The 12,363-nt window shown below is 37.8% G+C and overlaps 1 protein-coding gene and 1 long non-coding RNA gene across 2 annotated transcripts; both read left to right on the top strand.

Moving 5' to 3' along the window:
* Positions 1-794: 794 nt before the first annotated feature.
* On the top strand, positions 795-4,012 carry LOC143744595 (P2Y purinoceptor 4). The gene is made up of 2 exons (XM_077236236.1): positions 795-978; positions 1,479-4,012. Exons 1-2 carry the CDS (start codon positions 892-894, stop codon positions 2,574-2,576), a joined length of 1,185 nt encoding a protein of 394 aa, XP_077092351.1. The 5' UTR covers positions 795-891; the 3' UTR covers positions 2,577-4,012.
* Positions 4,013-5,483: 1,471 nt separating this feature from the next.
* On the top strand, positions 5,484-7,581 carry LOC143744222 (uncharacterized). Its single transcript, XR_013205813.1, has 3 exons — positions 5,484-5,529; positions 5,821-5,988; positions 7,456-7,581. It is a non-coding gene; the product is annotated as an uncharacterized LOC143744222 (long non-coding RNA).
* Positions 7,582-12,363: the final 4,782 nt, after the last annotated feature.

Raw genomic sequence — 12,363 nt, 5'->3', positions numbered from 1 at the left:
ACATTACTCACAAAGGTATAACGATTTTTAAGATTAACTTAAAAATTGCCCGGAGTTCTCCTTTAACTTTTTACTAAATATTAAATTTAGTCTACAATACAAATATCCTATGCATAAACTCCCCTAGAATGCTTGGGAAACAAGTAAAACACTTTTTTTCCTTTTACTAGATACTGAAAAATACTGTCAGTTCTTTGGAATTGTATTACATTATTTAGGGATGTGTACACACAAATGCTCATTTATGTCACATAGTGCTGGCTAAAAGTGAAATAAAATAAAGGAAGTATCATAAAACCATCTAAAATATCCTGGAATTAAAAGATTAAGAGTGTCAAATGTCTGGAGTTGCTTTAAAACGGAAAGACAACAGCACCATGTTTGCTTTGGTTTAAAGTGTCCTACATTTTACCTGCAAGGATTGTATCATAAAACCTGGGCTGTATCATTTATGAGAGCCAACATGTTTAAAGGGCATGAGATGAGCTTCGACTGTATATTACTACTGTCTGTTTGATGGGCAAAGATGGCAGAAACTGATAAGGCTAAGGTATGATACTGTATACTGAGGTAATTTTAAGTGATTCGCCTCCCAGAAATTAGAAAAAGGGGAGTTCCTCTATAAAAAAATCGAAGATTTCTAGAACCAACTTCTTTTATTGTGGTCGGTTTCTCGTATTAGTTAGGAAAGGTGATGAGATATTAAGCAATGCCTGTCAAACCTGAACGTTGATGGATTCGTTTCGACTCTCGAAGCGCAGCAGTGAGAAACTAAATTTGGCGCTGATTCCCCGCCCCTCATCACGCGCTCACTTACTCCAGCGGGACCATATCAACTCGAGCGCTCCCAATCCGATAAGTCTGAATCCGTAAATCTATTAAACAGGCTGAATGGTTTTTAACCATCAGCGTCCAATTATCTACGTTCGTGTTTTGACCTGTGAAGGGACATGTTTATCATGTTCAGCTGAGAGAACGGTAAGTTTTAGTAAGTGGAAACAGTTCCGCGCTCTCCCCTTTCTCTCTCTGTACTTCTGAAAGATTTACCCATCATGTGCCTTATGTGTAGCCCACAGTAGTGTGAGAGAGTTTTTGTTTGTTTGTTTTTGTATTTCGTTTTGCGATTTATTATTAAGTGTAATATGTCTGAGACTGGGGATAGTTTTACAAGATATTATTTCGGTGCTAAACTCTGTTTTCTTTTTCTTTGGATATGGTGTTTGACTATTGTTTTTTTAGACCTCGTGAAGGTGAGTTAAAAGGACACTTGTGAGAACAAAATAGTGTATTCTTTGTTGACACAAGTAGTTCATGTTGATTTTGTAGCTTGTGTTTTGACAATGTGGAAAATTGTTTGAAACCTGTTTTACATTGCTTTACAATGAAATCTGTTTTATCATGTGTCATGTGTATCACCTATAACATCTCCTAAGCTTCTAAAATTGCTTTAAATATATTTTTATTTTTTATTTTAACAGAAATTAATTCATTCTCAAGGAAAGTGTCTCAAGGAAAATATGCCCCTTCCTTCCACCACACTGATACCGATGTCTTCCAAGGAAGTGAATTTCAGCTGTCTCTTCAATGAGGAGTTCAAGTATATATTGCTACCTGTATCATACTCACTGGTGTGTTTCCTGGGACTGATACTCAACTCTGTGGCTCTGTGGATGTTTATCACTAAGATGAGGCCCTGGAAACCCAGTACAGTGTATATGTTCCACCTCGCCCTGTCAGACACACTCTACGTGCTCTCCTTGCCTATGCTCATTTACTACTATGCAAACCGCAGCCATTGGCCTTTCGGTGTTTTCCTCTGTAAGATTGTGCGGTTTCTTTTCTATGCCAACTTGTACTGCAGCATCCTTTTTCTCACTTGCATCAGTGTGCACCGCTACCTTGGCATCTGTCATCCCATTCGTACTCTGACTATGGTGAAGCCACGCCATGCCCACATGGTCTGTGGTTTTGTCTGGACGGCAGTTATAGCCTGCTTGGTGCCCAAGTTGATTTTCGTCACCACTTCTCAGAGGGGCAATGACACTTTGTGTCACGACACCAGCCGCCCAGATGAATTTCACAACTATGTTACCTATAACTCTGTGGTAATGGTGCTGCTGTTTATTCTACCATTTCTGGTCATCATGGTTTGCTACTGTTTAATGGCACGGGCCCTTTGCCAACCCAGAAAGGGCCTGTCCCAAAGTCAACAGAGTTCATCCCGGAGGAAGTCCATTAAACTTATCATATTGGTGCTGGTTGTGTTTGCAATCTGTTTTGTACCCTTCCACATCACACGTTCCCTCTACTACGCCTACCGTATTCTAGACGCAGATTGCAAGTCCCTTAATATCGTCAACTTCGCTTACAAAATCACTCGCCCTCTTGCCAGCATGAACAGCTGTTTGGACCCCATCCTATACTTCCTGGCAGGCGATCTCTACCGCTCTAAACTTATAAGAGTTTTCACTAGGCAGACTCCGAACACTCGTTCTACAGCGTATGTACACGAAAACAACATCGGACTGACCTTTAAGAACCCAGATGCCCAAGCCAGCAATGAGTCGAGACTCTAGGCCCACATACCCCGATATTTTGGGTAATAATTTAAAAAGCTTTTCTGAAAGACTGCCTCAAATTGTAGAATGTGTTCTGTCAAAATCCATGTCTGCTAAGTCACACGTATATCCAGAAGAATTCAGAACAGTCTCGTTGTAAACACTACAGCGTAGATAAAAGTGAAGGAATCTCTTTGGAGAAAGGATGTGGTTTGCTTCCTTTGTGCACTCCTAATGTTTTTCCCATTCTGTATGATTGCTGGTAATGTAGTTCAGAGAAACTTCAGCTCATAAAAGCACTGATGGCCAGTCACTCCTATGGTTATTTGTAATGTTGAAGTTTCTCACTGTTTTTCGAGGACAGAACTTTGCAGTGTTGGGGATCTGTCAACACTGAAAACAAAACCCACTCTATATCCCAGAGATGGACTCTGGCCTCTGACTGTTACTACAGAAATGCCAGCACAAAGCCTTTTGTGTGTTCTGTTATGTCTGAAGGTCCTATGGTAGGAAATAAAGGTGCTGTTAAAATGTCATTTATTTGAATTAACCCGAGAGGTTGGAAGCCTTTTGAGGCACTTTTAGTGAAAAGGTGAATGGTTGTGGGGGAGGCTGAACGGCAAGCTGCAGTTGTGCAGATATCCCCTCTTGGCCTGCTTCATTCCTCGTACAGCTGTTTTTGTCCTTTGGTGGAGAAGATCTACAGCTGTGTTGTACATGTGTTTGTGTGTATTTGTGAGTAATTGCATAGCAGGGCTGGATGAAGAAAATGCAAAGATGGAAGAAATCAGATCCGTTTTGGCGTAGTGATAGTACCACCCGGATATAACCTCTGTGGGAATGTTTGTGAGTTTGTGCAGTTGATTATTTCACGTTTAATGTTGTAAATATTTTGTGACATTTATCTGGTTATGGTATTTGTTTAATTTCAAATTGTATTTACATAATGTGTTTTGTATTTACATTTAAGTGACTGAGGTTTCCTTGCATATTCCGTCCATTTTATATGCCCCTCCCTCATACAAAACAAAAAACAATGACTAAACTAAAATAAATCGAAAGGAGAGACTATACCACATTTTTGTGAAAAAACTTGTTTACATAAGTAGAATAAAATAAATAATCGATCTTATTTAGGACATGCTACAAATGTGTTGTAAAGCTGATGATTTATATTGTCTTCTGCTTTTTTATACTGTAAAACAGTTCCCACGTTAAGATTTAAGTTATTAATGGATGATTCACCTTTTTTTTATAGTGTATTGAAATGCAAATTTCTTTTGTTTTTATATACAACCATATATTCCTCACAGTAGAAGATTGTGAGTGTAATTTAAGGACACTGCGCAAAAGTTATTGCAATAGTCATAATTACATATATTTTTTGTAATTGATTTGAAAAGTGAATACTACTATTTTATGCTTAGAACAATTAAAAAGGAAATCTATTGTAATTTTGATGTTGTCATTATTTAATCATGTTTTTTTTGTTTTTGTTTTTTTGAGATTGTGAAGGAGGAGGGTTGGTCTTGGGGCTCTCAGGGAAAAGCTTCATTTTTTTCTTTTGGTCAGTAGAGGTCCCCAGAGCTGTTTTGAATGAGTGCATGCATGGACTTCATATTCTAAAGATCTCTGTCCAATGACTTTGACTATGATAAATAGACCTGTTGGCTGCTGCTTTTGTTGTGGGGTTGTTAAGGTCATGAATAGTTTAATATGCACAGAACATGGAGAGTTCATGTCCCCCTTCTTTTCTTGCACTACAATCCCTGAATATACGGAAACAAATGAAATAAATAAGCTAAAGCCAAAGCCAACGTACACAATACATGTATATAATTAAGGAAAATTGCCAAAAATGATGACTTTGGCCTAAGTTTAGTCTTATGGGTTTCTGTTTAAAATGGGAGAAAATTTTAAACCAGTGTAAATCGCTTTGAAAAATACAATTAAATCTAAAGTTTGAGTGCTGCCAAATTCAAGTTTTGTTTTTGAACTGCAAAGCCTGGTTTTTTGTAGTAAATATCTCTGAAGTGAAGTTGTATGTTTTTGTTAAAGAGGATGGGTGATATTTTAAGACTAATATTCATTTCTCTCTAGCAGTCCTAATCTTCCCTCCCCTTCCCCCTTCTCTGTCGAAACTGTTTCATCCTCTTATTCGTTTGCAGGGCCCAAGGACATGGGGTTAGGACTAGGAGCACTGCAATACAATACTCCAGTCTTAAGTAGCACGGGTATATTTGTGGGAATAGCCAATAATACATTGTAAGGGTCAAAATTGTCAATTTTTCTTTTATGCCAAAAATCATTAGGATATTAAGTAAAGATCATGTTCCATGAAGATATTTTCTACATTTCCATAATGTGTAAAACATTTATTTTTGTGACTGAATGCACACAATCGCGTACATAAATGGACAACTTTAAAGGCGATTTTCTCATTTCGATTTTTTTGCACCCTCAGATTCCAGATTTTCAAATAGTTGTATGTCAGCCAAATATTGTCCTATCCTAACAAACCATACATAAATGGAACGCTTTTTTATTCAGCTTTCATGTGATGTATAAATCTCAATTTTAAAAAAAAAAAACAATATGACTGGTTGTGTCATCCAGGGTCACATATATACTCATAAAAATATATAACTGCCGAAGAAGCATGATTTTTCCCCATCTGTTCTAGCAATAACTAACATTTATGTGTCTTATTTGTGCTGATCTCTCTGGTCACAGAAGCATGTTCTGTGTTCTGCATGACAATAATAAGGTAGATGTTCATATTCTATGAAACAACAATACAAAAATGTCTAAGAAATTTTTTTTTTTTTATATATATATATATATGATAAATCTCTTCTTCTATTTAAAACATCTAACATTTGAGATTCCTGTAAACCCTGGCCTGCATGCTTGTGTTTCTTTTAGGAAGAGATGAACTATGATCATTAGGCAGCCAATCATGTCTAAAAAGGTATGGTGAAAACGACATCCACATTTCTCTATAAATTATTGTGTGAGTTCATTGCCTTTTATTTTTTACATTCCCACATAAAATATATATGCAGTGATGAATGAATAAACATGACATTAAAAAAAATGTCATGTTAGTAATGCTCGAGGAGTTATGGTTGTGCTTTCCAGTCATACAGACATTCTGTTTCTGCCTACTGAACCGTACTTTTTATAAGCAAACTGTTCAACTTGGGATGCATGATGATTTTACTTTCACGGTCTCTCTGCTCTGTTGTTTGTCACATTCGAGAATAAACGAATGATTTCAAGGATGTGGACAAGGACTGAGATGCTGAGAGTGAAGGGGAAGAGTGACATAAAGAGGAAAGAAGTTCATTACCCAGCTGAAAAGGAGGCAAATGGCTTTCATAGTCACCATGGGAACAGGGTTTTCTGTCCCTGACAAACCTATAATAAGGTACTTCACCGGCCTAAACACAATTTTTGCATGCTAAAAAGGGAAATATTGCTTTCCAATGTAGTAGGTGCTAGATATTGGTTCACATTGGTGTTTGAGCAGACCTTCAGTGTAAATGTTTAATTTACCTCTTTATTCAGATTTTGGCCACATTTAAATTTCCACAAGAAACTTTTCTTAATCCTATTACCAAGTTGACATCAGAGACAAAGCAGTGAATGAAGGGGAAAAACTATAAGAGCAATTGTGTAGTTTTTTAAACGTTCATTCAAGGCTATAAACCAAAAAACCATATAATGTGAAACAAATGTGAAATTCACAATATCTCTTCCTTGCCATGTGTTTATGCTTTCAGAACAATCATTGATTTTGCTGTCAGGAGTTATCACACAAAATGCAAAGCCATCAGCAATAAGTATGTATGTATGTATATATATATATATGTACACTATGTATAATATTACTATATTATTACAAAATAATATTAATTTAACTGCTTGATTACATAATGATAAATGTGAAAGAAAAATAAAACAGTAGAATGCTTTTATCTATGAGGGTTTCTAAAACGATTCCAGAAATAAAAGATTTTTAGAATATAAAAAAAGTACTTATTAAAATATTTACATGTATTAATTTACAAGTGCGTGAAAAAAATCTATACGATTTTAACACTATAAAATCTTGGAAGTTTTTTAAAGAAATCACAGTATTTTGTATAAAAAAAAGAGTTATCTGTAATGAGTGATACATTTTTAATAAAATCTTAGCCCTTATTCTTTCAGAGGGTTACTGATCAATCTGCTCCGGTGCAGCAGGGATGCAGGAGGCTTACGGCTGCGCTGGAGGCCCGTCTGCATGTGGCTGATGATCACACACATAGAGCTGGGAGCTATGTGTAAGGGTTACTGGGGATTAACACAGCCCAAATCAGCCGGGCCACCCCAACATAGGCAAATTGTTTTAAACCCCATTACAGCAGCCACACTATTTCCTGCTTATCAAGCCCCCTGCAGCTGCTCATTATTATTCCAGATATATGGCCGTGCACTCTGTATCATTGTCTATTAATGAGACAGATAATCATTCATTCAATTATTAGACCGTCAGCCCAGGGCCGTGCCCACCGGGTTAGCCTTGTTTCTTAGTCGCTGGGCAGGCTGGAACAGAGGGGTGCCAGTCAGGAGGTGAGGTTGATAGCAGGGATTACACCATATTAAAGCCTTTAATAAGACAAACAGCTCAGGAGGGTTAATGCAGAGAAGGTTTTGGGAGACCAGATATCTGGCTTGGGTTTTATTTATTTATTTATTTATTTATTTTATGTGGAGGCTCAGCGTGCTTACGGCAAGAAACTTTTGAACAAGAAAAAAATCCTGAGTAAACAGGAACAGCCAGAACTTTTTAACTAATGATGATGTGACTTGTGCATTGATGTGTAGTTCAATGAATCCTTTTCATCTGAAGGTTGACCCTGACCTCTGTTGGTCAGAAGCTGCTGAGAGATCAAGTGCATTGTTGATTCCTGCTGAGCAGCCCAGATCTGTTCTTCTGCTGTGAGGGCAACCACCTGGGCCACGACAAACTACTGAGGACAGTGATAAGCGTCCGCTAATTGACGTACACACAAGTTAGTATACATCAGAGCAACCAGCAAGTCTGCTCACTCTCCTTGAATGAACTTCACTTCTGTTTGTACCAAGCCTTTGCTGTTAGCGTAAGGCGGTCCGAGAGGGTCAAATGAGAATGTGGAAAAGATAGGAGGTGAAATGTTAACAAAATCATAGAAAATCCTGAGCTAGATAAATTCCTGCATTTTAAATGAACAGAGGCAGCCGCGGCAGTGGGAGGGCTTTGTCGCCGGCCCATTTTCTCGGCACAAGGCGCGCAGTCCCGGGGTCAGCAAAGTTACGAAAGTAATTAAAGCGGCTTGATTCACCGCCTGCTGCAGAGAAAAGAAAGCAAGCTGTCATTCTGATTTCGAAAAATAAATTACAATTTTAATAAAGGGGTGTGGGATGGGGGTGCTATGCTGTCTGGGAGCTTGCTTGCTTGCTTGGATGAGGAAAGGTAACAGGAGGGGGTGGTCTAAGGGTTTCTAGCTGCCTACTTATCAATAGTTGCAATTTTTTGAAACCACATCGGTATTACATTGCGGAGGCACAAGTGCCCTTAAAAAAAGAAAACCCGGGGAACATTAACATACTGATTTCATGCGCGTGGCAAAGGGTCTGTGCCAATATCAGAGAGGACTCAGCACTCCTATTGTCTGCTAGAACTCTGGTCTCCTCTGATATGAAAATTCAATTATATTATAACTAGATCTCGCGCTGCGTTTTGACAGTCAACGGTAGCATTTTGCCAGCTGCATCAGTGTGGGGGACCAGAGGGTCCTGATAGCGCTGAGGCAGCCTTTCAGACATTGACATGTTTTCGGGGGACAAGATTACTTAAATGTGTCGCATTTAAGGAAGGAGAGTTAATCTAATGCATTGCCATTATCTCTCTCAGGTAATTCCAGTACCACCCCCAATCTGCGTGTTTACGCGCATGCACATCCTCTCATATTCCCAATTACACTACACTGCCATCAGATTCGTCGCAGTCTCTCTGCTCAGCACAATGCATGTTTATTTTATTTTTTATCTAGTCATTGCCTGTAAATAAACAGGAAGTTTTGGCTGACGGGAATCGTTTTCTCAGTGGCAAGCAGTTTTTAGGTGACAGCTTTCATGGCTCTGTGAGAACTCAAGTTATTCAGTCTGAATGCCTTGAGAAGTGAGTTAAGTTGTCATTGAATTCCTTACATTCATTAATTCTTTCACACAAGAGGAGCAGAGTGTGGAACTGTACCTTGTTAAAATGTATTGAGATTTTAAAATGTATTGCTTCCCTCATTTAACTAATCCCTACTGAGAAGGATTCTTCAGAATATGTAAATCTCAAAAGTGACTTTAAAGAGCAAAACTCTGAACTTTTTACAATTCCTTTGCAGCATTTGCTTTCACTACTGACTAGAGGAAGACTAATCATGGTTGTATGTTTATCAGCTTAATGTTTTTTTTATCCCCTTGTCATTGTAAATTAGATTAGATGTTGTTCTTATAGTGTTCCAGGAAACAGCTAAGACCAGTCTTACAACTTAGTCAATTTTTTTAAAACCGTTCATAACTGTTTCAAGTCAGTTATATACAAATGTAGATTGGTCTAGTTAGACTGATTGCCCCTTGACTCAACACTACGTCATATTAGTAGTTAAGAAACATAAGGGCTTAACATAAGGGCTATGTTTATGCAACCGTCCCCAGGTCAGCTTAAGGCTTTAAAGGGATTGTTCGCCCTAAACACATATTTTGTCATTACAACAGAAGTCAGTAGGGTCTAGTGTCATTTTGGCCCCTATACTAACTTCAATTGCATGGACAAAAACAGTCAAAATATTCTACAAAATATTTTCTTTTGTGCTCCACAGAAGAAAGTAAGTAATACAAGTTGAGGATGAGTAAATTAATTTCCATTTTTTGGGTAACTATCCCTTAAAATGTATTGGTTATATTTGAAAGTATGAGTTTTAGAGGGATAGATGAAGTCATGGAGAGAGATTGAGAGAGAGTGAATTAGAGAATATTTTGGAGTGTAAATATACCAGAAATCTTAGAGTTTCTTTCTTTCACTGGACTTCAGTCCTCATTGTGTGTGTGGTTCTATGTCAGAAAGGCCAAGACACAGGAAACGCCCCCCTCTTCAGCCCTCAGCCCTGAGACCTGAGAGTGGACCCCCCATTAACCCAGCACACAGCACACACATACCTGCCTCCCCTCATTAGGCTGTGTTGAAGTACATGCTCTCCTAAAAGGAGAATAGAAATCCTAATTAGTATTCTCTGCAGGGCCACTACCATTAGCACTTAATTAGCACAGAGAGCACCCCTCTTTCCGGGGGTGGGGTATGTTGAGTCCAATATTTCTGCATATTCGCTGTATGCCTTGGCCGTAAGAGTTTTTTGTTTTGCACATGTTTGCTTGTGTTTGTATGCCCCTTTCTGCTCAGTGCCGTATTTCAGCGGTTTCATACGGTGGCATACGGTCTGTTGACTAAAACGGTTGCCTTTTCTTTCACTGGCCTGAAGATAATATAACCATTAAGTATCGTGTCTGGATTTGTCATCATTTGCTTCTATGTTCTAAAACTATGCAATTAATGTAATTGGGTCAGTGACTCTTACACTGAAAGAAATTTGGAGTAGGATTTACTTGAAAAAAGCTAGGCAACTTTTTCCACTCAGAAAATGCTAGTAAATTTACAAAGATTTGCCAAGTAAAACATAAACACATTTATCAGTAGCTTTAATTAGAAATCTTTAAGTTAAAATTTACTTGGAATATGGAATTAAGTAAACTTTACTTAACCTAGTTAAGTGAAAGTAACAAAGAATATAAGTAATTTTAACTTTGCTAGTAAAAGGTTGATTAATATTGATTTAGTTGAAATTTCCTTTGCATTACATTTCACTCAAACAATTTTATTGAATTATACCAGTCATTTATAGTATGTGTTTTACTTAGAGTATCTAAGTAATTTATACTTCATCATGTCAGATGATAAGCATGATGTGAATGCAAAGACCTGAATACTTGGTAGACAATACACAATGACGGTAACATTTGATGGATCGTTTTTGTGTTTGAATGTGTCATTTTGAGCAGAAAATTTACTCAATGTCACACAATGGCAAGTTACTAATCCTGACAACAAAAGCAATGATAAAACAGTGTAAATACAGCTGGGAACCAGTGAAAAATGAACCTCATTAATTATGCAAGGTCCAGTGCATGATGTGAACCCCAGTATCAGAAAAGTTGAGTAATTTTTACTTAATTTTATTGAGTTGATATTTACGCTTTCATTTCTACTGGCTTGAATTAAGTACTGATATGGAATTTACTTAGTTTTATTTAATTCTTGCCTGAACTAACTTTTTCTTGTAAATTACTTTGTTTTTTTTCAGTAGTATTCACCTTACCAAAAAATCATTTTTTACAGTGTATTTTTGGTCTTATCTATTAATTTATTTGAAAATTTAATAAAGCCATTTATAGATACAGTTCAAATACACCTGGTCTATGATTTCAGTAATAATTTCAGTATTTTTTCAAACAATTTTCAGTTTTTTTTATATCAGGGTGTTACAACTATCAGAAAACCAAACAAAAATGATATACCGGTGTGTGTGTGTATATGTATATCTCAAAGTCAAGTGGTCCGACTAACATACAGGGGAAAAAACATCATGAAACAGGAAATTTCACACCGACAATGACCCCTGCAGACCCTCATGACTGTTTCCAGGTCAATAAGTCATGATACTAAAATATGAACTAATTTGACTAGAAGACAAGGTTAGTTGCAAAATCCCCCCCCCCCCCCCAAAAAAAATAAAATAAAATAAATAAAAATAAAATTAGTCTTATTTATGAATTAATAATTAATAATATTTGATATGTATATTTGATATGTAATGCACAGAGTAGGGACGCTGGGGATGAGTTTGAGGTATTTTATTCTCTTTCCCTGTTCCTCCTTCAACTTCTTTTAGTCCTCGGCTCAGCCCAGGGCCGGTGCCACCTTTCACTTCCTGAAACTTTAGAGGCGGAAAGCCATCATTTGACAATTTGGCCTGAATGGGGCGGCCAGCAGATTGAATGTCGTTTTCCCACCAGGCTTCTCCATCGAGCGCAGCATGGAGGGGGTTGGACGAGTAGGATTGGGTGTAATGTGCAGAGTAAAATAAGCTCTTTGATGGCAGTTAATGGTTTGAGATGAGTGCCACTGACGTATATTTCCAGGAAGATCTCTCTTTCTCCCTGCAGCTTGCTCTCTCTTCCCCTACACCCATGTAAGATCAGACTGGGCTGGCCTCTGCCGTCAAGGCTGTAATTTGCCCCTGATCAATATAATTATGCAATTCTAGTGGCCTCCTCCCGCTCAGATGGCCAGTTTTCCAGGTGACTAATCCCATACTTTAAACCCTTGGAAATCACACAGACTGGATACGGAGCGCACCTCACAGCAGTCCAAATGAACTTACTTGATTATAGCATAATTAATGGAAAACAAATGTGCAATGTAAGTGACAGCAGTTAAATTCTTTATTTTTTGTTATCTTACAATGTAATCTTAGTGAAACAAAACTGCCCCCTGTGGCATGTATGGTAATGATGTGCTTAACAGCCGCCTGTGGTCAGTAGGGTGTGAATGCGTTGATGGCCCTTAGATGGGGCTACGGGTGGGGTCATAGTAGTGGGATTTTTATCTTTTCTTAATGAAATGAATGATGTCTCTTTGCACAGACAACACAAATACAACATAAATTCT

Source organism: Siphateles boraxobius, unplaced genomic scaffold, assembly GCF_051911475.1.
Source record: "Siphateles boraxobius isolate OS27281-9 unplaced genomic scaffold, OSU_SipBor_1 2, whole genome shotgun sequence".
NCBI lineage: Eukaryota > Metazoa > Chordata > Actinopteri > Cypriniformes > Leuciscidae > Siphateles > Siphateles boraxobius.
This window is presented reverse-complemented; position numbering and strand designations above follow the sequence as displayed.